The 27,866-nt window shown below is 50.4% G+C and overlaps 1 protein-coding gene across 1 annotated transcript in view; it reads left to right on the forward strand.

The window, feature by feature from the left end:
• The window catches only part of LOC140392263 (uncharacterized), a 206,242-nt gene that overhangs the window by 114,914 nt on the left and 63,462 nt on the right, over positions 1-27,866 (forward strand). The window contains exons 61-76 of the mRNA XM_072477579.1: positions 2,351-2,503; positions 3,319-3,471; positions 4,178-4,336; positions 6,156-6,353; positions 7,628-7,807; positions 7,970-8,128; positions 8,283-8,438; positions 8,532-8,681; positions 9,914-10,066; positions 10,454-10,606; positions 14,033-14,188; positions 15,346-15,498; positions 16,557-16,718; positions 18,101-18,256; positions 21,901-22,056; positions 22,777-22,932. Coding sequence (XP_072333680.1) covers positions 2,351-2,503; positions 3,319-3,471; positions 4,178-4,336; positions 6,156-6,353; positions 7,628-7,807; positions 7,970-8,128; positions 8,283-8,438; positions 8,532-8,681; positions 9,914-10,066; positions 10,454-10,606; positions 14,033-14,188; positions 15,346-15,498; positions 16,557-16,718; positions 18,101-18,256; positions 21,901-22,056; positions 22,777-22,932 — 2,553 coding nt within the window. The remainder of the gene's footprint in view (positions 1-2,350; positions 2,504-3,318; positions 3,472-4,177; positions 4,337-6,155; positions 6,354-7,627; positions 7,808-7,969; positions 8,129-8,282; positions 8,439-8,531; positions 8,682-9,913; positions 10,067-10,453; positions 10,607-14,032; positions 14,189-15,345; positions 15,499-16,556; positions 16,719-18,100; positions 18,257-21,900; positions 22,057-22,776; positions 22,933-27,866) is intronic.

The raw sequence follows: 27,866 nt of genomic DNA on the forward strand, positions 1-27,866 counted from the left end.
GGTCGAGCCACGAACGAAGAGCCCCCTACTCGAAAACACAGCCCCTTTTATATAGTTATACCTGGCTTTGTTCTGTGATCGGCCAGCCCCTTTTGCATTGAAAAGGTAAGTTTTTAAAGTTCCCGCTGGTCCCGCCCCCTTTGAGCCGGTCAGAGCTGTATGTTTTCTGCCGGTAGCTTCTGTCAAGCTTGGAGTACCTCCCCCAGGTCCGCCTCCAACTTGGTTTTTTCAGACCTGTGCGATTTGAATTTGGCGCTGGCTCCGCCCCCCTCCTCCCAGTGAGTTTCTGCCGGTAGCTCCTGTCAAGATTGGAGTACCTCCCCCAGGTCCGCCTCCAACTTGGTTTTTCTGCCGGTAGCTCCTGCTGATTTTCTAGGGGCTTTTCCAGCGCAATATGCTGGACTCAGACAGTCTGATTTCTAGTTTAACGAGGTTAGGCTCTTCTGTGGAGAATTTCAGTGTCTTCCAGCTGCTCCGGAGATGGCTGCTATTCTCACCTCGCTATGTTGATGGGGTGTTAATTGGATTCTGCTCTGGTGGAGGCCAGGTCATTTACATTTGCATGGGGCTATGACCATCCCATTGTCCTGCTTGCATGCAAGCCTCCTGTGTATTCCCGTGCCCCTTTGTCTGTGTTTTGATGTTATCGTGTTGTCTGGCTCCTTCTTCCTTGTAGCTCCTAGGGGGGTGTTTGTAAATATTTATGTGCTTATGTCCCTACTCAGCTCAGCGGGCCAAGCCTGCTGGGAAAACTGGTTCTGTTCCCTTGGCTGGAAAGTCAGTTTACAGTCTCTGAGTTTCTCCAAAAGGGCCGAATTGCCCGAAAACCTTACAAAACAAAGTGCCCTTTCTTCCCACACCCGTTGCAGGTCGCGCTCCGTGCCGGGCAGCGCTGTCTGGGGTGCTTGCTTTGTCCACCAAAGTAACACGGGCCCTCCAGAGTTGGCTGGGTGCCGCGAGGCGCAAGCTTGCGGTGAGCTGGAGTCGGGAGCTGGTGTGTCTCACGAAGGTGCCGCGCAGTTGGGGGTGTAGGACTGCAGGTTACGGGTGGCCACTTCTAATGAATTAGCAAGCTGCCTAGTCCCCGCAAGATCGAGCCCTTCCAATAGTTGCTGGCGGACGTACGTAGACATCATGCCCGTGACATGCGTCTCTAATTAAAAGTTTGGTGTGTTGGACTGCTGAAACTGCCCGGCAGTCATAGTTCCTACCGAGGATCTGTAGGGCCCGGAAGAAATTGTCCAGAGTCACCCCGGGGAGTCGCTGTCTCGTGGCCAGGCGGTGCCTGGCGTACACTTGATTCACCGGTTTAACGTAATGTCCCTTCAGGAGCGTCATCGCTTCGGAGTAGGTGGGCGCATCCCGGATGAGGGGAAAAATGTCAGGGCTTAAATGAGGGATACAAGATGATCAGAGGATTGGATAGGATGGACAGTGAGAGCCTTCTTCCTCGGATGGTGATGTCTAGCACGAGGGGACATAGCTTTAAATTGAGGGGAGATAGAAAAAAGACAGATGTCAGAGGTAGGTTCTTTACTCCGAGAGTAGTAAGGGCGTGGAATGCCCTGCCTGCAACACTAGTGGACTCGCCAACACTAAGGGCATTCAAATGGTCAATGGATGGACATATGGACGATAAGGGAATAGTGTAGATGGGCTTTAGAGTGGTTTCACAGGTCGGCGCAACATCGAGGACCGAAGGGCCTGTAATGTTTTATGTTCACCCGTGAGTAGAGGATTTGGAGCTTCTGCGAGTCCGAGGGTTCTTCAGTGGTTGCTCAGACATAGCCTTCGAAGCAGGCTAGCCAATGGTCGAAGGTGGACGTGACATTGGCTGCGTGACGGGTCAGCTGCAGCCGATCAGGTTTGATGTGGAAATCCATCTTTTAAAATCTCGTTCAATAAATTGATGTACCGTCAATTACCACGAGACGAGAATGGTGGAACAATCGAGGCTTTATTGAACAAGGTGTTGTGCCTCCTGCAGCTGGATCCAGAATGACTGCAGCGCAGGAAAGCACAACCTTTTAGATGGAATCACTCCTGGAGCGAAATATCTTTCCTTTACGTGTTACAAATTTTTAAAAAACAAATTGGGATTTCTGTCTGGTATCCGAGAAAACGTCGGGGTCTGGTCCGGTGTTTGGAATACCACAATCAGATATTTTGTGTGACTGTTAGTCTGCCCTCTGGAGATCAGAGTGACCAAAGCTCTGGCACAGACAGTGTGTTAGGTTCACTGGTGAGAGGAGCCACAGAGCAGGATCTAGTTCCCAGTGCTCTTGGGGTTGGGAGGGTCCCACACTGATGTGATGACTGTGGTGTGATTCTGTCTCCTCTTATCTTTCAGTGAATGGAACGTGCCCAGTCTCCAGGAGACTCACAATGATGTGTGACATGACACTAGGGAATGATTGCAGCAACAACACCCAATGTGACATCTGGCAGATGTGCTGCAAAACCAGCTGTGGGGCGAAATGTGTCCCAACATTCATCAACAAATGTGAGCATCAGTTACAGAGCAGCAGACACGCTCTCATGGGAGAATCCCACACAGACTGAGCAGGAAGGGCCAAGATTGAATGTGACAGTGAACATGGAGCACGGTAGCATTGTGGATAGCACAATTGCTTCACAGCTCCAGGGTCCCAGGTTCGATTCCGGCTTGGGTCACTGTCTGTGCGGAGTCTGCACATCCTCCCAGTGTGTGCGTGGGTTTCCTACGGGTGCTCCGGTTTCTTCCCACAGTCCAAAGATGTGCAGGTTAGGTGGATTGGCTTTGATAAATTGCCCTTAGTGTCCAAAATTGCCCTTAGTATTGGGTGGGGTTACTGGGTTATGGGGATAGGGTGGAGGTGTTGACCTTAGGTAGGGTGCTCTTACCAAGAGCCGGTGCAGACGCGATGGGCCGAATGGCCTCCTTCTGCACTGTAAATTCGATGATAATCTATGATAATGGAGCTCCACTGTGTATCAAAACCCGTTGTGTTCCAGCCCGGGGAGTGTTTGATGGGAACTGTGCAGATGGAGCTTTACTCATATGTAACATTGTGATGTTCCTGACCTGGGACTGTAAGTTTGGGAAGAGTGCAGAGGGAGCTTTGCACAGTGTCTAACCCCGTGCTGTACCTGTCCTGGGAGTGTTTGACGGGGACAGTGTAGAGGGAGCTTTACTCTGTGTCTAACCCCTTGCCGCACATCTCGTGGGAGCGTATGATGGGGGCACTGTTCACCTTAATTTACTCTGTAATTGAGGTTTGGAGATTTTTATGAGATGTCCTCTGACATTTGACTGATTTAGATTTTTACGTTATTTAGTTTTGCCAAAGAAATGTCCAGAAGTTTCCAAAGTGTTGTCTCTCTGCAAGAAAAACGTGACTCAGTCTTGTGAGGATGATGATGATTGTCGCGCTTATCAACAGTGTTGTGACATTGGATGTGGCAAGAAATGTCTCTACTCATTCACACAAGGTGAGCCCGGGTCTGAGAGAGTGACTGTGACAATAAACTGGGGGAAATAGGCAACAACCACATGGAGATAGATTCCTATAGACCCAAGACTGGTAGGGAGGAGTCCATTGGTCCCTAGACTGCAGAGGACGGAGACTGATGGACACGAGACTGCAGAGGACAGAGACTGATGGACACGAGACTGCAGAGGACCGAGACTGATGGACACGAGACTGCAGAGGACCGAGACTGATGGACACGAGACTGCAGAGAACAGAGACTGATGGACACGAGACTGCAGAGGACAGAGACTGATAAACCGCAGGAGAGGGCAGAGGCACCTATTTCCATTGAACCCCTACAGTGCAGAAGGAGGCCATTCGGCCCATCATGTTTGCAATGACTCTCCGAAAGAGCACTGTACATAAGCCCACACCCCACAGTCACCCAAAGCCAGAATCGATCCCAGCACCCTGGCAATGTGAGGCAGCAGTGCTAACCTCTGTTCTACTGTGCTGCCTCAGGCGTGACTATGAATGGCTTCACAGTTCAGTATGAAAGACGCTAGACTCATGACCCAGGGTGCCGGGGAAACTGGGACCATGAATCCAATGCCTATCAGAAACTCCGAAGCACTGAAAACACTGAGAGAATTCCCATGGGGAAACCTGCCCCACTAGTCCCTCCTGTGCAAACTGACCCTTGTACCCAATTGCTGTCCTTGTAGGTGACAAACCGGGAGAGTGCTTCAGCCCCAGTCAACTGAGCTATGTGTGTAATTCGACCATGGGGAAGGCGTGTAGCAGTGAGAGTGACTGCGGCAAATTTCAGACGTGCTGCTTTACTCCTTGTGGGACCAGGTGTGTCTACAGCTTTTCCAGAGGAGGTGAGTCACGTGGCTGAGCTTCACTCCATGGTCTAACCGGTACTTTTTGTAGCCTGCCAGTGTTTGATGGGTTAGTGCAGAGGGAGCTTTTCTCTGTTTCTAATGCCGTGCTGCACCTGTCCTGTGTGTGTTTGATGAGGACAGTTTAGAGGGAGCTTTACTCTGTATCTAACCCCGTGATGTACCTGTCCTGGGGATGTTTGATGAGGACAGTTTAGAGGGAGCTTTACTCTGTATCTAACCCCGTGATGTACCTGTCCTGGGAGTGTTTGATGGGGACAGTGTAGAGGGAGCTTTACTCTGTATCTAACCCCGTGATGAACCTGTCCTGGGAATGTTTGATGGTGACAGTGTCGAGGGAGCTTTACTCTGTATCTAACCCCATGATGAACCTGTCCTGGGAGTGTTTGATGGTGACAGTGTCGAGGGAACTTTACTCTGTGCACGATCTAATGGAAAAGTTTCAAAGTGTTTTTGTGTTGTGGGTTTTGCTGGCAATTCTGCCTTTGAATTCCTCCTATCTAAACACAGTTAATCACTTTTTTGGGGGCTGGGGTGTTTCCTACGGGTTTAGCCCACAAGTAGAATTATTTTCATCACTGTGGAGTTGAATCCACTGGTCAGACTGGCTCCTCCGAGATCGGGCCACCATTTTGAAATGTGCTTCGGTCCCGAGGTGGGATTGTGGGTTCCCCACCCATAGGGAATGCCACCTACTCAAACATTTGCATTGCATCCCCCCACTCCCCGAGTAATGGCATCCCGCTACGGGGTAACTGAGGGGCCCACTTTCTCAGGTCTTCCCGCGAACCTTTCCAGCTCCCCTTCCAGACCCCCACCTGTCACCTAACCCATCTTTCAGAGGCTACTTCATGCCCACCCTGCACAACCCCGTGCCCACACTTCACACACCCCCTCAAGTCTCCCTCATGCGCACAGCCTCTGTCAGTCCCTGACCATTGGCAGTGCCATCCTGGCACTCTGGCACTGCCACCCTAGTACCATGGGCATGCCCCTACCGGCTTGGCGGTGCCACCCAGACATCTTGGCAATGCCTGTGTGGCAGTTCCAAGGTGCAAGCCTGGCAGTGCCAAGGTGAGAACATTCCAGCGGCAGGGCCAAGGTCCACGCTGCCTATTCCCTGACCACCCAGGGGCCTCCAATGGGCCGGGGAACCGCCCCCCCCAGCTGTGTGATGCCTGGTCCACGAGTCAGCACCTGTGTGACATCTCGCTGGGGAACCAATTAGATGATGGGAGGCTGTTAGATAGGGTGCTCCTCCTGTTAATGTGATGGAGATTGGCCCTAACTGGTAATTATTGGTTTCTCGGAGCCTGATCGGCACCGGCACAGTTCCCGATTGCGGACCCCCCCACAATCTACCCGGCTCACTTGGATTTGTGCCGGGCGTGATACGGCCGTTACATCGTGCCCTCTGTATCTGAGCCCGTTGTATCTCGAACCTGAGAGTGCTTGATTGGGACAGGGAAGGGGAAGCTTCACTCAGCATCTAAACCCAGTACGATACTTCTCCTGGGAGTGTTTGATGGGGACAGAGTAGAGAGAGTTTTACTCTCTATCTACTCCCGCGCTGTACCTATCCTGGGAGTGTTTGATGGAGACAGTGTAGAGAGAACTTTTCTTTGTATCTAAACCCCATGGCGATACCTGTTTGACGGGGACAGTGTAGAGGGAGTTTTCCTCTTTATCAAACCCTATGCTGTCCCTGTCCTGGGAGTGTATGATGCGACTGTGCAGAGGGAGCTTTACTCTGTGTCTCGGTGATGCTGGATTGTGCATGTCTCTCTCTCCCACATAGATGATGGGCAATGTCCTCGTCCAGAGTATCTGGCCCGCGTGTGTAACAGCACCTTCGGGAAGGTGTGTGAGTTGGATGGAGATTGCAATGGTTCCCAAAGTTGCTGTGATGCTGGCTGTCAGAAACGATGTGTCCCATCATCCTTTGGGAAATCCAATTGGGGAGGTTCCTGGTCCAAAACGAACAGATCATCAACAGGTCTGTACAAGTCTGCAGTGGGTCGCATCTGTATCTTTGTCTCTCACGATATCTCTCAACATCTATCCCTCTCTTTCTACGTCTGCCTCTGTCTCTCTCTCTGTTTATAATTCTCTCCGTCTCGGTCCATCTGTCTTTGTGTCTCTCTTTCTATCACTTTTTCTCTCTTTGTCAGTCTCTATCTGTCGCTCTGTCTCTTCCCTGTCCCTCTCTCTCTTCTCTCCCTCACCATCGTTCTCTCTTTCAATCCATTAGATTCTCTTTCTGGTCCAGTCTCTGTCTCTCTCTCTCTCTCGCTCTCTCTCTCTCCAACCATTCTCTGTCCCACTTTCTCGCTGTGTCGTTCTTCTCTCTGTCTCTCTCTCTCTGTTTCTCTCCCTCTGTCTCTCCCTCTCTGTCTCTCTCTCTCCTTGTCAATCTATCTCTCTCTCTCTCTCTCCCATCCTGTCTGTCTTTCTCTTCCTGTGTCGTTCTACCCTGAGTATCTCTCCCTGTCTCTATTTCTTTGACTGTCTTCCTCTCTCTGTCTCCCACCCTTTCTGTCTCGCTCTCTGACTCGCTCTTTGTCTCTCTCTCTCCTTGTCTCTCTTCGTCAATCTCCATCTCTCTTTCTGGCTCTCTGTCGCTTACTCTCCTTTCTCTCCGGACCTCTCTTTGCCTCTCTCACACCATCGCTCTCTCTCTATCACTCTCTGTCCCACACTCTATCTCTCTATCTACCTCTCTCTTTCTTTGAGCTATCTCTCCCTCTTTCCCTTCTTCTCTCTCTCTCTGTCTGTCTCTCTCTCTTTGTCTTTCGATCTGTCTCTCTCTCTCTTTGTCTCTCAGGTTTCGTCTCTCGCTCTCTCTCTCTTTGTCCAGGTCGTCGCTCTTTTTCTCTCCCTTTGACTGTCTCTTCATCTCTCTCACTCTCTTTCTCACCCATTGTCTCTCAAACTCTGACACACTCTCGCTTTTCCGGTCTATCTTTTTGTCTCTCTCCATCTCTCTCTTTTCTTCTCCTTCTCCTTCCCTCTCTCCTGTTCTCTCTAAATTTCTCCTCCGTCTTTCACTCCAGCTGTCTCTTTCTCTCTCAAGCAGTCTCTCTGTCCCTCTCTCTCTCTCTCTCTCCCTCTCTCTCTCTCCCTCTCTGACTCTCTGTCCCTCTCTGTCCCTCTCTCTGTGTCTCTGTCTAACTCTTTGTCTCTCTCGCTTTGTCTCTCTATCCGTCGCTCTCTCTATGTCTGTCCCCATCTCGGCTGTCTCCAGCCTTAACCAATCTTATGGTTTCTTAGATTGGACTGCCAAGAAGTGTCCTGATGCATCCAGTCTGGATCGTGTGTGCAGGATGAACCACAGTCAGCCCTGTCAGGATGAGGAGGATTGTGGCAAGTGGATGCAGTGTTGCAAGACTCCCTGTGGTAGCAGATGTGTCCACTCCTTCATGGGACAGCAGCACAGTCCGAAATTCTCAGGTAAGAGCACATGGCCAACCGGACGCAGCAAAGTATCAACTGCGTCTCAACAAAGATGAATGAAAAGACAGTCCCAGCTGACTGGGACTGATAATGCAGAATGCTGATGTACTGAGATCCTCGCTCCCACCCAATTCTCATTTTTGTCTCTCCTTTCTCCAGATCTGACAGCAGGGGACTGCCCTGCCCCACACCGCCTGTCCACAATGTGTGAGCTGAGGTATGGGGAGCTGTGTGAAGATGACGACGATTGTTTTGCCTGGCAGACCTGCTGTAACACCACCTGTGGCAGACGGTGTGTCCATGTATTCCACGGCAAGGGTAAGTAACCGATCGAGACATTCGCTCCCCTCCTAGATCCTGCTCAATAGAGATGGAGGTCACGAGGGGCCCGGGAGAGCCAGTGGGGTGAGTGGGAAGCGACGTCCAGATTAGACACATCAAACTGAGCCATGTATCACTGTCCACTCTACAGGTGGTGACCGGAGATGCCCAGAATCTTCTCGACTGACTCACATCTGCACAATGAGCTTCAACACCCAGTGTCACAATGACAGCGACTGTGATGGTTGGCAGACTTGCTGCAATTCCAGCTGTGGAAACAGATGTGTCCCCAAGTTCCTGACCAGATGTAAGAAATCGCTCAGCTTTCCTCTGCATTTACCCACACGCTGTCACTGTCCCATCAGTCTTTGATGGAGTGTTTGATATTTGTGTCTTCCAGCTATCCAGTGTCCTGCTTCCAGCCGATTGGACAACTTCTGTGAACTGAAGCTCGGAGATGTGTGTGAGAGTGACGCTGACTGCTTGGCCTGGTCCTCGTGCTGTGATGCCGAGTGTGGAAAGAGATGTGTTCCTCGCTTCTTCATGTCCCGTGAGTGGTTCAAAGGGTTTGAGGTGATCAGAGTCTGTTCATGGCGCTCTGAGTTCATCACAAGCTGGGAATGGAGTGTGCGAGTGTGCAAGTGGGAATGTGCGTGTGTAGGAGTGTGCGTGTGTAGGAGTGTGCGTGTGTAGGAGTGTGCGTGTGTAGGAGTGTGCGTGTGTAGGAGTGTGCGTGTGTAGGAGTGTGCAGAATTAACATTTAAATAATTCTTAAATAAAAGAAAATCTTTAACTTACTATGTAAACCTGCCACAAACTTCAATTGAGCAACCCAATCCAGATCAAATGCCACTTACAAATAAAGTTAACGAAACAGGTTACTTGCTTATCTGTGCAGACTTTTAAAGAGAGAGAGAAAGACCCTTTTCAGGAACAACCAAAAAATCCTTCTGTCTTCTCAGACTCAAATCCCATGACAAACCACTGTTCCACTTAAAATATTATAGCAGACTTCAAACTCCAGTCAGACCTGGCTCCTCCAATTAATGACATTATCCGTAATCCATTGAGATGACCCAGTACCAGACTAGTTGGTCTAAATACTGTCCCTCAAATTATCTGTATCCCATGGAACCAGCCAAAATATAAACACCATTCGATTAGATTTTTATCTCTGACCAACAAAGTGGTTTGAATAAATGATTCCCTTGCCTTATATGATTTCTTAATTACAGCTTTAGGAGACACACTGCTTGTATTTTAAACCAGGGTTCTTACTAATATTACTGCAAAAGATAGAAAATACAATGTATAGAAACATTTCTACATTCATCAGACTGGCGATGGAACCTGTTGCCGAGCTGTTTCACCCCTGACTCCAATTAAAGATGTGTGACTTCATTCATCATTAATGGGTTCCTGAAGGAAACCACTTTGTTTGGATTCTCCTGAGGGATCTCTCCATAATGGGTGACCTGAGCTCGACCATCGATTACAGACAATCTCTGTAATTCCTCATTTATGGAGGTCTCCAGAGAAGGAGGGTGGGATTCTCCGCCGGCGTGATTCTCCGATTTGCCGGTGCCCGGGGGTTTCCCGACGGCGTGGGGCTGCCCCACAATGGGAAACCCCGTTGACTGGGCGGCGTAACGGAGAATCCTGCGGGCGGGTCGAGGCTGAAAAGTGGCGTGTCGGGGCGGACAATCCAGCCCATTGTGACTCCACTCGGGCAGATCTGGCAAGTGAGGTTTTCCTGACTGATCACCGAGTTCTGTGTTCCAGGGGATGATACCTGTCCAGCGCCCCACCGTCTCACCCCAATGTGTGATCTGAAACTCGGAGACCAGTGCAGCGGAGATGATGATTGCGACGCTTGGCAGACCTGTTGTGACACCAAATGTGGGAAAATCTGTATTACCAGCTTCATGGATGATGGTAAGCAAGGAAACGGCAGCGCAAGGGGATAAGGAAGAAAGTGAACGAGGAAGAGAGACGCAGAGATAGGTTGAAGCAGAATGAGAGAAATTGACACGAAGCAAACAAGAGAGAGTTCCAGTGACAGAGAGAGAGAGCGAGACACACTGACAAAGAGGAGAGAGAAACAGAAAATGTGAGGGTGAGACACAAGAATGCTGTGATCAAGACAAAATGAGACGTACTGATGAATAGAGTGTGAAACAGTGCAGCATTCCTTCGGTATGGTGCTCTGACTGTGTGATACACTCTCAGTATTGATCCTCAGACAGTGCAGTATTCCCTCCGTACTCTCTTTTGCTGTGTGTATCTCCCTCCACCTTTAACTTACAACTTTTTCTCATGCAGATGAAGGAGATGAATGTCCTGACTCGCACCGAGCGAGGAGGATCTGTGCCAGCAACTCGAGTGAATCTTGTAATGATGATGAGGGCTGCAGTTCCTGGAAGCAGTGCTGTGATATCGGCTGTGGGAAGAAGTGTGTCTACTCCAGCTGGCACAGTAAGGACAATCCACCAAAAACTCAGTTCACAACACAATTTAACTTCGACTAACAAACAATACCAGAAGAGAGCCCCAGGATCTGTCCAAAGGAACAGGCCACAGGATACAGTCCCCTGTGTACGACACAATACCAAGCTCCAGGACTCTGTGTGATTGGTCACATAAAACAGGACTATGGGCGAAATTCCCCGGAAACGGCGCGATGTCCGCCGACTGGCGCCCAAAACGGCGCAAATCAGTCGGTCAACACGCCGCCCCAAAGGTGCGGAATGTTCCGCATCTTTGGGGGCCATGCCCCAACCTTAAGGGGCTAGGCCCGCGCCGGACAAATTTCCGCCCCGCCAGCTGGCGGAAAAGGCCTTTGGTGCCCCGCCAGCTGGCGCGGAAATGACATCTCCGGGCGGCGCATGCGCGGGAGCGTCAGCAGCCACTGACGGCATTCCCGCGCATGCGCAGTGGAGGGAGTCTCTTCCGCGTCCGCCATGGTGGAGACCGTGGCGAAGGCAGAAGGAAAAGAGTGCCCCCACGGCACAGGCCCGCCCGCGGATCGGAGGGCCCCGATTGCGGGCCAGGCCACCGTGGGGGCACCCCCCGGGGCCAGTTCGCCCTGCACCCCCCCCAGGACCCCGGTGCCCGCCACGCCGCCTTGTCCCGCCGGTAAGGTAGGTTGTTTAATCTACGCCGGCGGGACAGGCATTTTAGCAGCGGGACTTCAGTCTATCCGGGCCGGAGAATCGCGTGGGGGGGCCCGCCAACCGGCGCGGCCCGGTTCCCGCCCCCGCCTAATATCCGGTGCCGGAGAATTCGGCAACCGGCGGGGGCGGGATTCACGCCAGCCCCCGGCGATTCTCCGACCCGGCGGGGGTCAGAAAATCTCGCCCCTGGTGTCTAATTGCTCACAAATTCCAGGGTCCTGTGACTGATTGGCAACATGACCAGCGACTGTGTGTCTGATTGGTCACATAACCCAGGGCCCTGTGCCTGATTCACCACTTACCCCAGGGCCGTGCGTCTGATTGGCCACAAGATACGGAGGTAAGGTCAAAGTCACCATCATCCCAGATGGCCATAGGCTGCTTACTCCTTTGAGGGGGAGATCTGGCAGGTGGTGATTTAACCGGAGGACACCTCAGGTGAGGGGCAGGATTGAAAAGCCAGGCCTTCACGAGTAACCTGATCCAATACAGCAATTGAACCCGCACTGCTGGCCTTGCTTTGCATCATAAACCAGCTGTCCAGTGAACTGAGCTACATCAGCCCCCTCATGGTACAGAGCACTGTGTGTGATAGGTCAGATAATCCAGGGACCTGTGTCTTGTTGGCCACATGGTACAGAATGCAGTGTGTGATTGGTCACTTAACCCAGGATCCTGTGTGTGATTGGTCACTTAACCGTTATCCCCATGTCTGATTGGCCACATGATACAGAGAATTGGGTCTGATTGGTCACATGATCCAAGCTCCTCTGTCTTATCGGAAGTCTGATAAATGCCTTGTGTCTAATCGGCCATTTGACCCAGGGCATTTGTCTGATTGGTTGCATGATCCAGAGCCCCGTGTCTGATTGGTCACATGGTCACTCCCAGATAGGTTGGCCACTTGGGCAGAAACATGGCAAATGGAGTTTAATCCGGACAAATGTGAGGTAATGCATTTTGGTAGGTCTAACACACAGGGAGAATATACCGTAAATGGCAAAAAGCCTGAGGAATATAGAAAGTCAGAGAGATCTGGGCATGCGGGTCCACAGATTTTTGAAAGTGGCAACACAAGTGGACAGGGTAGTCAAGAAAGCTCATTCCGTACGGAATGCTTGCCTTCATTGGGTGGGGCATCGAGTATAAAAACTGACATGTCATGCTACAGTTGTATAGATCCTTGGTACGGTCGCACTTGGAATCCTGCACACATTTCTGGTCGCCTGCTTCCAGAAGGATGTGGAGGCTTTGGAGAGGCTGCAGAGGAGGTTTACCAGGATATTGCCTGGTCGGGAGGGTGTTAGGTATGTGGAGAGGCTGAATAGACACGGACTGTTTTCATTAGAAAGACGGAGGTTGAGAGGTGACCTGATAAAGAGGTCTACAGGATTATGAGGGGCATGGATAGAGTGGATGGGCAGGCACTCTGTCCCAGGGTGGAGGAGTCATTCACCAGGGGGCATAGGTTTAAGGTCCATGGGGCAAAGTTTAGAGGAGATGTGCGAGGCAGGTTTTTTACGCAGAGGGTGGCGAGTACCTGGAACGTGTTGCCAGGGGAGGTTGTGGAAGCAGATACATTACCGGCGTTCAAAAGGCATCTTGGCAAACACATGTATAGGATGGGTATAGAGGGATACAGCACAAGAAAGTGCTGAAGGTTTTGGCAAAGTTTGGTATTATGATCGGTACAGGTTTGTAGGGCCGAAGGGCCTGTTCCTCTGCTGTCTTGTTCTTTGTTCTTTGTCTGTGGCCTTGTGTCTGATTGGTGACATTATCCAGAGACCTGTGTCTGATTGGTCATATGGTCTGTTACCCTGTGTCTCATTGTTCACCTGATGAAATGTCCTGTATCTGGTCACATGCTCCAGCCCCTTTAACTGATTGGTCACGTGTTATATTAGGCCAGAATTGTCCACTACCTCTCTCCACTTCACCCAAGGACACCCTCCGTGGATATTGAGAATGGTTCACCTATAATCGTCTACTTGTTGTCCTGCACTTTCTCCAACATTTTCAGGCACACCTTAAGTTGCCTGGGTCCTGAATTCTGGAATTCCCTCCTTTTTCAATAATATAGTTTCTTCATAAATTTAGGGTGCCCAATTATTTTTTTCCAATTAGGGGGCAATTTAGCGTGGCCAATCCTCCTAACCTGCACATCTTTGGGTTCTGGGGGCGAAACCCACGCAGACACGGGGAGAATGTGCAAACTCCCCATAGATAGTGACCCAGGGCCGGGATTCGAACCTGGGTCCTCAGAGCTGTAGGCAGCAGTGCTAACCACTGTGCGGTGTGCCGCCCCTGAATTCCCTCCTTAACTGCCTCTGCAGCTCTCAACTCCTTTAACAAACTCCTTATAAACTGAGTTCCTTGACTAAGCTTTAGGTCACCTCACCCGAATATCTCCTCGATTGTCGACACAAAGAAAAGCTCGATTGAACCTGAGCGGACAGCACAGAAAGAGACCATTCTGACCTTCATGTCTGTTCCAGGTCTTTGAAAGAATTGTCCAATTTGTCTCTCTCCTGCTCTTCAGTATCTCAAAGGCCTTGACATCCTTCCAAAAGTGGGCAGCAGAGATTTGAACACAACCTTCCAGTTCAGGCTGAAGCAGTGATTTATAAAATGGTTGAGGAGGAATCATTAGCTTTGTACTTTGTACCTGTGTTTATAAAGAGCCAGGATCCTGTGTGCTTTAATGATCTCTTTCTGACTTCCTGTAAAGAAGAGAGCGATCAGTGTCCAGCCAGCAGCTCACTGAGCAAAGTTTGCAGCTTGAAGCTCGGAGATGAATGTGAGGAAGATGTGGACTGTGACCATTGGCAGATGTGCTGCGATGCTGGCTGTGGAAAGAGATGTGTCTTCAAGTTCTTCAAAGGAGGTGAGGAATTCCACAGAGTGGATAATGAGGAGTCATTACAGTGTGGGGGGAACAGAGAATTCATTACAGTGTGGGGAAAGTGTTGAGCCATTACAGTGTGGGGGGAGTGAGGGGTCATTGCAGTTTGGGGGAAGTCAGGAGTCATTGCAGTATGGGGGAGATGAGAATTCATTACAATGTCGGTGAGTGAGGATTGATTACAGTCTGGGGGGAGTGAGGCATCATTACAGTGTGGGAGAACTGAGGATTGATTACAGTGTGGGGGGGAAGTGAGGATTCATTACAGTGTGGGGGTGCGTGAGGAGTCATTACAGTGTGGGGGGAGTGAGGCATCATTACAGTGTGAGGGGAGTGAGGCATCATTACAGTGTGAGGGGAGTGAGGTGTCATTACAGTGTGGGGGAGATTGAGGAATCATTACTGTGTGGGGGGAGTGAGGATTCATGATTGGGAAGAGTAACGAGTTATTTCATTGTGGGGTAGATTGAGGATTCATTACAGTGTGGGGGGAGTGAGGTGTCATTACAGTGACGGGGAGATTGAGGAATCATTACTGTGTGGGGGGGAGTGAGCAGTCGCTACAGAGTGGGGGGAGTAAGGAGTCGCGACAGTGCGGGGGAGATTGAGGAATCATTACAGTGTGGGGGAGATTGAGGAATCATTGCAGTGTGGGGCGACTGAGAATTCATTACAGTGTGGTGGGTTTGAGAATTTGTTTCAGTGTGGGGGGAGTGAGAATTCATCAGTGTGCCGGGAGTCAGGAGTCATTACAGAATGGAGGGACTGAGAATTCATTACAGTGTGGGGGGACAGAGAATTCATTATAGTGTGGGGGGACTGGGGAGTCATTACAGTGTAGAATGAGCCTTACTCTGTATCTAACCCCGTGCTGTACCTGTCCTGGGAGTGTATGATGGGGGCAGTGTAGAGGGAGCTTTACTCTGTATCTAACCCCGTGCTGTACCTGTCCTGGGTGTGTATGATGGGGGCACTGCAGAGGGAGCTTCACTCTGTATGTAACCCTTTGTTGGAGCTTCCCTGGGAATATTTGAATGTTACAATTGAGATTCACTCCATATAACTTCTGTCCACCTGCAGAAAAGGAACCTGAGATTTGAGTAGATATTTGAACCAATCTGCTTGTTGTTTCCTTACAGAGAATGGCAGCTGCCCAGCTCCCAGCCGCCTGCGACCCATGTGTGATGTAAATTACGGAAAGGAATGTGAGGATAATGATGACTGTGATCTGTGGTTAACCTGCTGCGATGCTGGCTGTGGGAAAAGATGTGTCCATCGCGCTTCCAGACATGGTAAGAGGGACAAACTGTCCAGGCAGCCTGCAGACACCTCATGTTGAATAGTTCCAGTTTATACATCGGGGGAGGTGGTGACATAACGGTAACGTCGCTGCACTCTTAATCCAGAGACCCAGAAGAATGCTTGGGGAAAATAGGTTTTAATTCCTCCATGGCAACTGGTGGAATTTGAATCAAATTCATAAATCTGGAAACTAAAACTAATCTCAGTAAAGGTTACCATATAACTATCATTGATTATCATAAAAACACATCTGGTTCACTAACATCCTTCAGAGACGGACATCTGCCATACTTATCTCATCTGGCCTCCATGTGATCCATAGCAATGTGGTTGAGTGTTCCCTGCCGTCTAAGCACTCAGTTGTATTGTAGAGAATTTCTCACCACCACCTTAGGGCAATTAGGGATGGGCAATTAATGCCGACAACCCATTCAAGAATAAATACTTCTTCAATTCCCAGCTGGAGCTGCTCAGTTCAGTTTGGATCCAGGAGCTTTCTCCACCATTCGATCAGATCATGGCTGATCTCATTGTGGCCTCAGCTTCACCTTCCTGTCTACCCCGCCCATACCCTTTGAGTCCCTTGTCAATCAAAACTCTATTTAACTCGACCATGAATACATTCAATGACCCAGCCTGTGCTGCTTTCTGCAGAAGTAAATTCTACAGCCTCACACCCCACGCAGAGAATGAAATTCTCCTCCATCCCAGGAATCAGTCAAGCCAGCCCTCTCTGAATGGCTCTGAATATAATTTAAGTAATTTCTTTAGTATGGAGACCAACACCATGCCCAGTGCTCCAGACGCAGTCTCATTGTTCCTGTACAACTGGAGCAAAACTTCACTCCTTTTAATTTGATTCCTCTGGAAATTAAAGACAATATTCCATTGGTCTGGTTTCCTCAGATTTAGAATCATCATCCTTGTTTTCAAATCCCTCCTTGGAATGTTGCCCTCGCTCCCTGTCCCTGGAATCTCTAACAGTCTTGGTATTTTAGTTGCTGATTTGCGAAACCTGCCTCTCATTGCATTCTCGTTTTTAAAACAGGGAAGCGTGACAGGGAATGTCCAGAACCTTCCACGACGCAACACATCTGTGACAAGGGGGAGGCGGAGAAGTGTGAGAGAGACGATGATTGCACAGGCTGGAAGAAGTGTTGTCAAGTCGGAGACTGTGGGAAACGATGTGTCTACACCTTCCACAAGAAGGGTGAGAAGAAGACCGGGAGGGTCTGTAAAAGAGTAGAGTTTGTGAGAGGGGAGAGGGTGACTTCGAGGGGACAGGGTGAGTGAGAGAAGATGGAGTTTAGCAGGTCAGTGATAGTATGAGAGTGGAGAGGGCACATGGAAAAGGGGAGATGGAATTTGGGAGAGGGGAGATGACGTGTGAAAGAGGGCAGATGATAGAGGAGAGAGGGCACGTGAGACAGGGGGGAGTGTTCCTGAGCAAGCAGAGAGAACTCGTGAGAAAGAAGGGAGGACGCATGAGTGAGGACAGTTGCATGAGAGTCAATATAAGGGGAAAAATGGTTGCTGTAGAGTGCAGAGAGGATTGTGACAGGGGTGAGAGGGTTGGTAATCTGTGCAATTCTCGATCCAGAGACGCAGATTACGATCCCAGACCATATCCCAACAATGACTGTGATACTGGAAAAAAACAATAGTTTATTTTATTTGGTGAGACTGTGAGGAAAGGATACATTGTTGCAGGGACGATTGTACAAAGAAATAGGGGTTTGGTATTTTAAAACAAAACTATATTACTGTCAAAATATTATAATCTTTATCACCACACCCAAAAATAGTTCACAATTACCCCCAAAACAACACTACTCAACACATTGACATACAATACCCTTACTTGCTATCTTTATTCCCACTTAAACAACAGGGAAATAGACTATCCCAGCTCTCAATCCACCCTAAATACCAATTGGTCAGAAGGATACTTGCTTTCCAGTTATTCTTTGAGAAAGAGATCTCTGGGGCGATCTCTGGTTTTATCCACGCCAGCGGGACAGGCATTTTAGCGGCGGGACTTCGGCCCATTCGGGCCGGAGAATAGCGGGGGGGGCCCGCCAACCGGCGCGGCGCGATTCCCGCCCCCGCCGAATATCCGGTGGTGCAGAATTCGGCAACAGCAGGATTCACGCCAGCCCCCGGCGATTCTCCGACCCGGCGGGGGGTCGGAGAATCTCGCCCCTTGTCTTTCAAACCAATATTCTTTTAAAACCATGACTGCAGCAGTCTAACATTCGAACATACTGTGATGTTGGCTTTTATCCCTTCACCAAATACTTAGAATACAATACATCTGAAATGTATACATTCATCACAGCGAGAATTGCTCAGTTGTTGAGTATATGAATGACTGAGATGGATTGATGTTTGGATACTGAATGGAGTCAAGTGAAATATAGATCAGGCAGGATTATTGGGGTTAAGCTTTTCTTCCGTGATGAATCTTATTGAATGGCGGAGCAGATTGGAGGGGCCGAATGGCCTCTTCCTCCTCCTATTCCATATGCTGCGACCATTGTCTCTCTCCAGAACCAGTTCAATTTGACTCCCAAAATGTTCTTGTGTCTACAGAGGAGGTCTTTGAATGCCCAGCAGAATCACGACTCACTCCCATTTGTCAGATGAAACTGGGAAATCGATGTTCCAGCGATGATGATTGTGATATTTGGCAGAGATGTTGTGAGGCTGGATGTGGGAACAGATGTGTGATGAACCTCAACTTTCAAGGTAAGGAATATGGGCTGTCCAAACCTCACCTGCCTGTCTCTGTTACCTCGGGATTTACTCTATGTAACCTTATGCTGTCATGTCCTGGGAGTCTTTGATGATGTTAAGACACCCTCGGCTCGTGCACGATCAATTAGAGCACCTGGCCCAATACTGCACTCACAGGCCTTCTGGAGAGAGAGAGCACTCACACAGGCATTCTGGAGAGATAGAGAGAGAGAGGGAGCGAGGGATAGAACTCACAACAGGATTTCTAGAGAGAGAGAGAGAGGGAGACAGTCGGCTGTTAGACTCGAAAAAGTAAACAAGGATCATGCATTGAATTCTGTTCATCGGCTTTTTACACTCTTTGCCCCATTGTACCTTACCTCCCATACTCCCATACCCCCACCATTCGGTATCCTTGTTTTCCACCAATAAGTATTTGATGACATTATCATCCTGAGTTTTTGGGATGTCTCCTCTTGTGACTTTAGAATTGGTAACAGGTCATGCAGGAATTAGCTAGCCTGAGGCACCTTCATCCAACAGAGGATGGATTAATGGCTGCCACCCCCTCTGTAACAGGCTGGCACCAGCAGCCTGTATTCCTGCCCTTATCACTTAGCTCACTATGAGGCTCCAGCCAGTTTCACAGCAGCCTTGAAAGCTGCACTCGGCCTTTTTACTTTTAAGACAACAGATGTAATCGGACACATTCATATTTTTACAGAATACTCCTTTTGGCAACGTGATGTTACGACTTCAAAGACGATAGTGTTTCGAGTGCAATGTCTTTTTTGAGCTGAGTGTTACATGGCTGTCACGAGGCCTATGCTTCATGGCAGAGGTCACATGACTATGGCATGTAGTAACACCTCTACACGGTCCATTATGAACAAAACAAATGTCTCTGTCGCTGTGGAGTTTGCACATTCTCTCCGTGCCTGTGTGGGTTTCCTCCGGTGCTTCTGTTTCTTCCCACAGTCCAAAGATGTGCAGGGTAGGAGGATTGGCCACGCTAAATTGCCCCTTAGTGTCTAAAGATTAGTTGGGATAAAGGAGATAAGCCGGCGGAGTAGGCCTCGGTAGGGTGCTCTTTCAGTTGGTCGGTTCAGACTCGATGGGCCGAATGACCTCCTTAGGCACTATAGGGATTCTATGATTTTATAATACTGGTATAACAAAATTATAATACAAGTTATACTTGCGTTTATATAGTGTGAGTATACTACAAATACATGGCTACAATACAGAGTGAATACACAAGGTAAGTGTGTAACAATAGTCACAGTTTATAATGTGACATTCTAAAGCAGTCCCATTATATTTCAGTGAATATAAAGTATTGGATAATAATGATCGAAAGAATTGTACCATTCCGAACTGCTCACATACTGTTCCAAAGTCTCATTAAAGTAACAGTTTGTTTGTATCCATTCTAAGATAGGCAAGCATGCAATGGGCATCTGTGATTCTGTTCCTCCCCACCCCCCCCATCACACCTTAATGCACAATTATTTCAGTTATTGCAAGTGTTTAGGTATTCCGGATCTGAAGAGACTATCTTACAAGCTGATATCAGGCTCAGCCACCAAAAGAGGGAAATCTGTTTCTCTGTTAAGAGTCCGAGTAGCTCTCACGAGGCGAGGTTACATTTCTTTGTCTCAAACATTTAGACGGGATTTCAGTTACTTTCTAATGCGCGATGTTCGGATACGTCTAAACGTATGTTCGGATACTCATGACTAAACACCCTACCTCTGTCGGTCAGGAATCCATGTAATTTAAGACTTCTTAAATGAGTGTCTCGGATTTAAGAGAAGGATACATCTAAAGATCTCCAAATACAAATGGTGTCTACGTATTTCTGTGATGTTCAAAATGGAGTCAGTTCTGTTCTGACCAAATCCTTCACGGTTCACATCAGCTTTTCTGGAGAGAGATAGCCGAGTCTTGATGTGGATAGTATAGAGGCATCTTTACTCTGTATTTAACGCTGCAATGTCCCTGTCCTGGGAGTGTTTGCTGGGGACAGTTCAGAGGCAGATTTATATAAGAAGATAAGAACTAGGAACAGGAGTAGGCCATCTGGCCCCTCGAGCCTGCTCCGCCATTCAATGAGATCATGGCTGATCTTTGTGGACTCAGCTCCACTCTCCGGCCTGTACACCATATCCCCGAATCCCTTTTGTTCTTTGGAAAGGTATCTATCTTTTTCTTAAAAATGTTTAAAGAAGGAGCCTCAACTGCTTCACTGGACAAGGAATTCCAGAGATTCACAGCCCTTTGGGTGAAGAAGTTCCTCCCAATCTCGGTCCTAAATCTACTTCCCCTTATTTTGAGGCTATGCCCCCCTAGTTCTGCTTTCCCCGACCAGTGGAAACAACTTGCCCGCATCTATCCTATCTATTCCCTTCATAATTTTATATGTTTCAATAAGATCCCCCCCGCATCCTTCTAAACTCCGATGAGTACAGTCCCAGTCTACTCAACCTCTCGTCATAATCTAATCCCCTCAACTCTGGGATCAACCTAGTGAATCTCCTCTGCACTCCCTCCAGTGCCAATATGTCCTTTCTCGGGTAAGGAGACCAAAACTGAACACAATACTCCAGATGTGGCCTCACCAAAACCTTATACAATTGCAGCATAACCTCCCGAGTCTTGAACTCCATCCCTCTAGCAATGAAAGACAAAACTCGATTAGCCTTCTTAATCACTTGTTGCACCTGCACACCAACTTTTTGCGACTCCTGCACCAGCACACCCAGGTCCCTCTGCACAGCAGCATGTTTTAACATCTTACCGTTTAAATAATGATCCATTCTGCTGTTATTCCTCCCAAAATGGATAGCCTCACACTTGGCAACATTGAATTCCATCTGCCAGACCCTAGCCCATTCACCTAACCTATCCAAATCCTTCTGCAGACTTCCGGTATCCTCTGCACTTTTTGCTTTACATTCTATCTAACCCTGTGCTGTACCTGTCCTTCGATTGTTTGATGGGGACACTGCAGAGAGAACTTTACTCTGTATCTAATCTTGTGCCGTACCTGTTATCGGAGTGTATGACGGGGACAGTGTGGAGGGAGCTTTGCTCTGTATCTAACCTCTTGCAGGACCTGTCTTGGGAATGTTTGATGGGGACAGTGTGGAGGGACATTTGCTCTGAAACTTACTTCATGCTGGAACTGCCCTGCGGGTGTTTGATGGGGACATTTCAAAGGGAGCTTTGGGGAAGAGGTTTAAGGTACGTGGGACAAGGTTAGAGGAGATGTACGAGGCAAGTTTTTTTACACAGATGGTAGTGGGTGCCTGGAACTCACTGCCGGTGGAGGTGGTGGAAGCAGGGATGATAGTGACATTTAAGGAGCATCTTGACAAATACATGAATAGGATGGGAATAAAGGGATACGGACCCAGGAAGTGTAGAAGATTTTAGTTTAGACGGGCAGCATTTGTCGGCACGGGTTTGGAGGGCCGAAGGGCCTGTTCCTATTTGTTCTTTGTACCTGTCCTGAGAGTGTTTGTTGAGAACAGTCAAGACGGAGCTTTACTCTGTATCGAACCCCGTGCTGTGGTTGTGGGACATTGAGCATTGAATGGTGTCTGTTGGTCAGGAGTATCAGTGAGTGATGTCAATCTGTGTCTTCCCTACAGGTCACGGAGGGACATGTCCACATTCATCCAGACTGCATTACGTGTGCAAGATGAACTTCACTGCTCCCTGTGAGGATAATGATTCCTGTGGGCACTGGGCATCATGCTGTAAGACGGAGTGTGGGCCGAGATGTGTGCCAGAGTGCCTGGCAAAAAGTAAGTGCGCATGCAAGAGTCGGAGAATGGTAACCTGGGTCGTCACATGGAACAAAATTAGTGGGGTATTGGTCAGCCTCAGTGCACTCATTGGAGGCTGCAGTGTCAGCCTAATAACTCCGTGATAGGAGGCTGTGTGGGAGGTGTGTCGGCCCAGTCAATGGAGGGTACGATTGGTTGGCCTTTGTTCAAAGAGGCTGAGGAGCAAAGCATGGGTCCAATTGAAGTCTGATGTGTTAGAGAGCCCTTTACGTAGTCGAATGGTTCTCTGACTAACATCTAGGCAAATCGGAGTGTGAGTCACATATTCTCGGCTGTGTTGAAAAGGGCTGGGACTGTCAGACCGTGAGCACATTATCCAGGCCCACAATCCCTGGTTGTCATTAATGAGGGCAGAACGGAGGAAATGCTGGGGTACAGGGAAGGGTGTTGGCAGGGTGGGGTAGAACCAACTGGACTGCTCCTGTGGAGGGCTAGAATGAGCTCGATGGGCCAAGTGGCCTTCTGTGCTGGGAACATTCCATGATTCAGACAGAACTGGGCCTTGACCTCATAAGCTAATTGTAGGATCTTGCTGTGCGTGCGTTACCCATAACATCTCCCAGATTGTAACATTGCCACACTTTGAAGAAAAGTGAACCATTGACACAGAGCGTTTTGAAATGTCCCTGATGTGGGGAAAGACACAGGATCAATGTGAATTCCTCCTTTGCTCTTCAGAACCAACGGATCAGTGCCCCACTGAGGACAGACTTTCCATCTTCTGCCAGATGAGTACCGGAGATTCATGTGAAGACAACAAGGATTGTGATGCTTTCCACACTTGTTGTGATGCTGGCTGCGGCAAGAAATGTATCCCCAAGTGTTTCACAGGAGGTGAGAGAATCGTCCCCACCCACTGTACACTGACCCCTGTCCCGTCAACATAGGTTAGAGTATTGAGTGAATTAACCCGGGTTCCTGCTCCTGCTCCCTGTCCAATAATACCTGGCTTAGGGAGGGGGTGAATCTTCCCGGGTTCCTGCTCCTGATCCCTGTCCAATAATACCTGGGTTAGGGAGGGGGTGAATCTTCCCGGTTTCCAGCTCCTGATCCCTGTCCAATAATACCTGGGTTAGGGAGGGGGTGAATCTTCCCGGTTTCCAGCTCCTGATCCCTGTCCAATAATACCTGGGTTAGGGAGGGGGTGAATCGTCCCGGGTTCCTGCTCCTGATCCCTGTCCAATAACACCTGGGGCAGGAAGGGGGTGAATCGTCCTGGGTTCCTGCTCCTGATCCCTCTCCAGTGACTTCTCAATTAGGGAGGTTGAGTCAATCAGCCTGGGTTTCTGCTCATGATTCCTGTCCAGAGGCCACTTGGTTATGGAGAGGAGAGAATAATCCCAGTTCCCGATCCTGATCCCTGTCGAGTGACCCAGGGTTCCTGCTCCTGAATCCTGCCCAGTGTCCCCTGTGTTTGGGTGAGGTGTGAGTCAGCCCATGTCCCTGCACTAATTCCAGTCTAATGATCCCTGGTTTTGGGAGGGGGTGAATCATGCCGGATTTCTGCTCCTGCTCCCTGTCCATTGAGTCTAATGTGTGGTGTCAGATTGAACAATACGTATTTCAGCTTCCCACTGTGATGAATGTATGAAATTAATATATATATGATATGCGCTGATGCAGTAATGATTTCGAGAGTCTGGGGTAGGGTCTATGTATATGTGCTGCAGTGACATGTTTTAAGAGTCCTGAAAACAATAAAGACAGACACTGTGGCTGCAGAATGTGCAATTAAGATGTCATAAAAGTGAGATTTGTTATTTCAGGTCCTGCTTTTTTGATACAAAGAAAAGACTAATGGGTTTTTGTTATGATTTCTGGGCCGCAGATAATTTGATATAGTGTATATAAACTTTCGCAATTAAGTCATGCAGATTGATGTGATGTACCGTAATTACCACGAGACGAGAATGGTGGAACAATCGAGACTTTATTGAACAAGATGTTGTGCCTCCTGTAGCTGGAACCAGAATAGCTGCAGCGCAGGAGAGGACACCCTTTATTTACCGTCGTACCTGTAACATACGGGCAGTCCCGTAATTCATACAATATAACACAACTGGTGGTTACAACATTCACCCCCTGTTTAAAAAAAATAATCTGGTGGGGGTGGCAGGAACATTACAAATTAAGTCTGTCGGGGCTTTGGCTTTCCGCCGCGATCGCCCCAGTCCTGGTGGTGATGTGGGCGCCGACCTGGTCACCTGCGACTCTAGGAGCGTGTTGTCCTCGTCTCCGTCACCCCTGAGTGGATCCAATGGGAGGACGGATCCTGCTGGGGTGGGGGCTGCGGTGAGGTTCGCTGGAGGGAGGGTGAGTGGCGCAGGGGTGAATGAGGCAACCCGGGTGGGGAGGAGCGGTGTCAGGTCAAGGGTCGTGGGTGGGGACTCAGCTGGTGCCAGGTCTCGGAGGGAGACTGTGTCTTGGCGCCCGTCGGGGTGTGCCACGTTGGCGTACTGCGCGCTTGCATGTTGGAGGTGGACTTTCTTGACCACCAGAGGGTCCGTTTTATGGCTCCGCACATGCTTCCAGAGGAGGACGGGTCCAGGAACTGTCAGCCATGTTGGGAGCGAGACCCCAGAGGTGGACTTCCTGGGGAAGGCAAACACACGTTCGTGAGGGGTCTCATTAGTCACGGTGCAGAGGAGCGATCGGATGGAGTGGAGTTCGTCGGGGAGGACCTCCTGCCAGCGGGAGACCGGGAGAGTTTGAGACCACAGGGCCAGCAGGACGGCCTTCCAGACCGTCCCGTTCTCCCTCTCCACCTGCCCGTTCCCCCAGGGTTTGTAGCTGGTCGACCTGCTCGAGGCGATGCACTTGCTGAGCAGGAACTGACGCAGCTCATCGCTCATGAAAGGGGACCCTCAATCGCTGTGGATGTAGTTGGGGAAACCGAACAGAGTGAAGATGCTGTGCAGGGCTTTAATTACCATGGCAGAAGTCATGTCGGGGCATGGGATGGCGAAGGGGAACCGTGAGTACTCATCAATAACGTTGAGGAAGTACACGTTGCGGTCGGTGGAGGGGAGGGGCCCTTTCAAGTCCATGCTGAGGCATTCAAAGGGGCGGGAGGCGTTCACCAGGTGTGCTGTATCCGGCCGGTAGAAGTGCGCTTGCACTCTGCGCAGACCTGGCAGTCTCTGGTGACGGTCCTGACCTCCTCAATGGAGGAGGGCAGGTTGCGGGCCTTGACAGAATGGAAGAACCGGGTGACCCCCGGGTGGCAGAGGTCATAGTGGAGAGCCCGGAGTCGGTCCACCTGTGCGCTGGCACATGTAACGTGGGATAGGGCATCAGGGGGCTCATTGAGTTTCCCCAAAGGGATACAAGATCTCATAGTTACAGGTGGAGAGCTCGATCCTCCACCTCAAGATCTTGTCATTTATGATCTTGCCCCGCTGTGTAGTATTAAAGATGAAAGCAACCGACCGTTGGTCAGTGAGGAGAGTGAATCTCCTGCCGTCCAGGTAATGCCTCCAACGCCGCACAGCTTCCACTGGCTTGGGCCTCCTTCTCGTCAGAGGAGTGCCGATTTTCGGAGGCATGGAGTGTGCGGGGAAAGAAAGCCACGGGCCTGCCTGCCTGGTTGAGGGTGGCGGCCAGAGCCACGTCCGATGCATCGCGCTCCACTTGGAAGAGGAGGGACTCGTCGACCATGTGCATCGTGGCCTTGGCGATGTCAGCCTTGATGTGGTTGAATGCCTGGCGGGCCCTAGCCGTCAGGGGAAAAACTGTGGACGTGATGAGTGGGCGGGCCTTTTCCGCATAATTAGGGACCCACTGGGCGTAATATGAGAAAAACCCCAGGCAACGTTTCAGGGCCTTGGGGCAGTGGGGGTGAGGGAGTTCCAGGAGGGGGCGCATGAGGTCGGGGTCAGGCCCTACGTCTCTATTTTCCACTACATAGCCGAGGATGGTGAAGCGGTTGGTGCGGAACACGCATTTCTCCTTATTGTAGGTGAGGTTAAGCAGTTTGGGGGTTTGCGGCGTGGTCCTGCTGATCGTGGCCGCAGATGGTGACGTTATCTAGGTACGAGGAGGTGGCCCGCACCCCATACTGGTCAACCATTCGGTCCATCTCTCGCTGGAAGACCGAGACCCCATTGGTGACGCCGAAGGGTACCCTAAGGAAGTGATAGAGGTGGCCATCTGCTTCAGATGCAGTGTATTGGCGGATGGGGAGCTGGTGGTAGGCGGACTTCAAGTCCACTGTGGAAAAGACTCGATACTGCGCCATCTGATTGACCATGTCAGATATGCGTGGGAGGGGGTACGCGTCGAGCTGCGTGTACCGATTGATGGTCTGACTGTAGTCAATGACCATCCTGTGCTTCTCCCCAGTCTTCACTATCACTACTTGAGCTCTCCAGGGGCTGTTGCTGGCCTTAATGATCCCCTCCCGCAGAAGCCATTGGACCTCAGACCTGATGAAGGTCCTGTTCTGGGCACTGTACCGTCGGCTCCTAGTGGCGATGGATTTGCAGTCCGGGGTGAGGTTCACAAACAGGAAATGTGGATCGACCGTAAGGGTCGTGAGGCCACAGACGGTGAGGGGGGGGCAGGGGTCCGCCGAATTTCAAAGTGAGGCTTTGGAGATGGCACTGAAAATCCAGGCCGAGCAACAGGGCAGCGTAGAGGTGGGGGAGGACGTAGAGCCGGAAGTTGCTGAACTCTACGCCCTGGACGGAGAGGGTCGCGATCTCGTACCCCTGGATTTCAACGGAATGGGATCCGGAGGCCAGGGAGATTTTCTGGGTGATGGGGTGTACCGGGAGGGAGCAGCGCCTTAACGTAGTGGGGTGGATGAAACTCTCTGTGCTCCCAGAGTCAAAGAGGCAGGTCGTCTCGTGCCCGTTGATCTTCACCGTTGTCGTAGCAGTCGCGAGGTTGCGGGGCCGACACTGATCCAGGGTGATGGAGGCGGGCTGCGGAAGATGCTTGGAGGTCCCGGGGTGATTGGCGGAGTCAGTAGGCGGTGAACAGCCAGACGAGCAGGGGTCCTGCGCGGTCCAAATTGGTGCCGAAGATGGCAGCGCCCATGGGGCGCACATGGCGGGCAGCATCAAAGATGGCGGCATCCACGGGCCGCCCGTGGTTTGCGGTGGGGAAGATGGCGGTGCCCACGGGCCGCACGTGGCCTGCGGAGGGGAAGATGGCAGCGCCCCTGGGTCGCACGTGGGGAGTGTAGAAATGCCGGGCCTGGAAAAGGCGGCGACCGACCAGGCCTGGCAAACGGAAACAAAGTGCCCTTTCTTCCCACACACGTTGCAGGTCGCGCTCCGCGCCGGGCAGCGCTGTCTGGGGTGCTTGCTTTGTCCACCAAAGTAACACAGGCCCTCCAGAGTTGGCTGGGTGCCGCGAGGCGCGAGCTTGCGGTGAGCTGGAGTCGGCAGCTGGTGTGTCTCACGAGGGTGCCGCGCAGTTGGGGGTGTAGGACTGCAGGTTACGGGTGGCCACTTCTAATGAATTAGCAAGCTGCCTAGTCCCCGCAAGATCGAGCCCTTCCAATAGTTGCTGGCGGACGTACGTAGACATCATGCCCGTGACATGCGTCTCTATTTAAAAGTTTGGTGTGTTGGACTGCTGAAACTGCCCGGCAGTCACAGTTCCTACCGAGGATCTGTAGGGCCCGTAAGAAATCGTCCAGAGTCACCCCGGGGAGTCGCTGTCTCGTGGCCAGGAGGTGCCTGGCGTACACTTGATTCCCACACACGTTGCAGGTCGCGCTCCCTTCAGGAGTGTCATCGTTTCGGAGAAGGAGGGCGCAT

The sequence above is a fragment of the Scyliorhinus torazame genome, chromosome 16, assembly GCF_047496885.1.
Source record: "Scyliorhinus torazame isolate Kashiwa2021f chromosome 16, sScyTor2.1, whole genome shotgun sequence".
Taxonomy (NCBI): domain Eukaryota; kingdom Metazoa; phylum Chordata; class Chondrichthyes; order Carcharhiniformes; family Scyliorhinidae; genus Scyliorhinus; species Scyliorhinus torazame.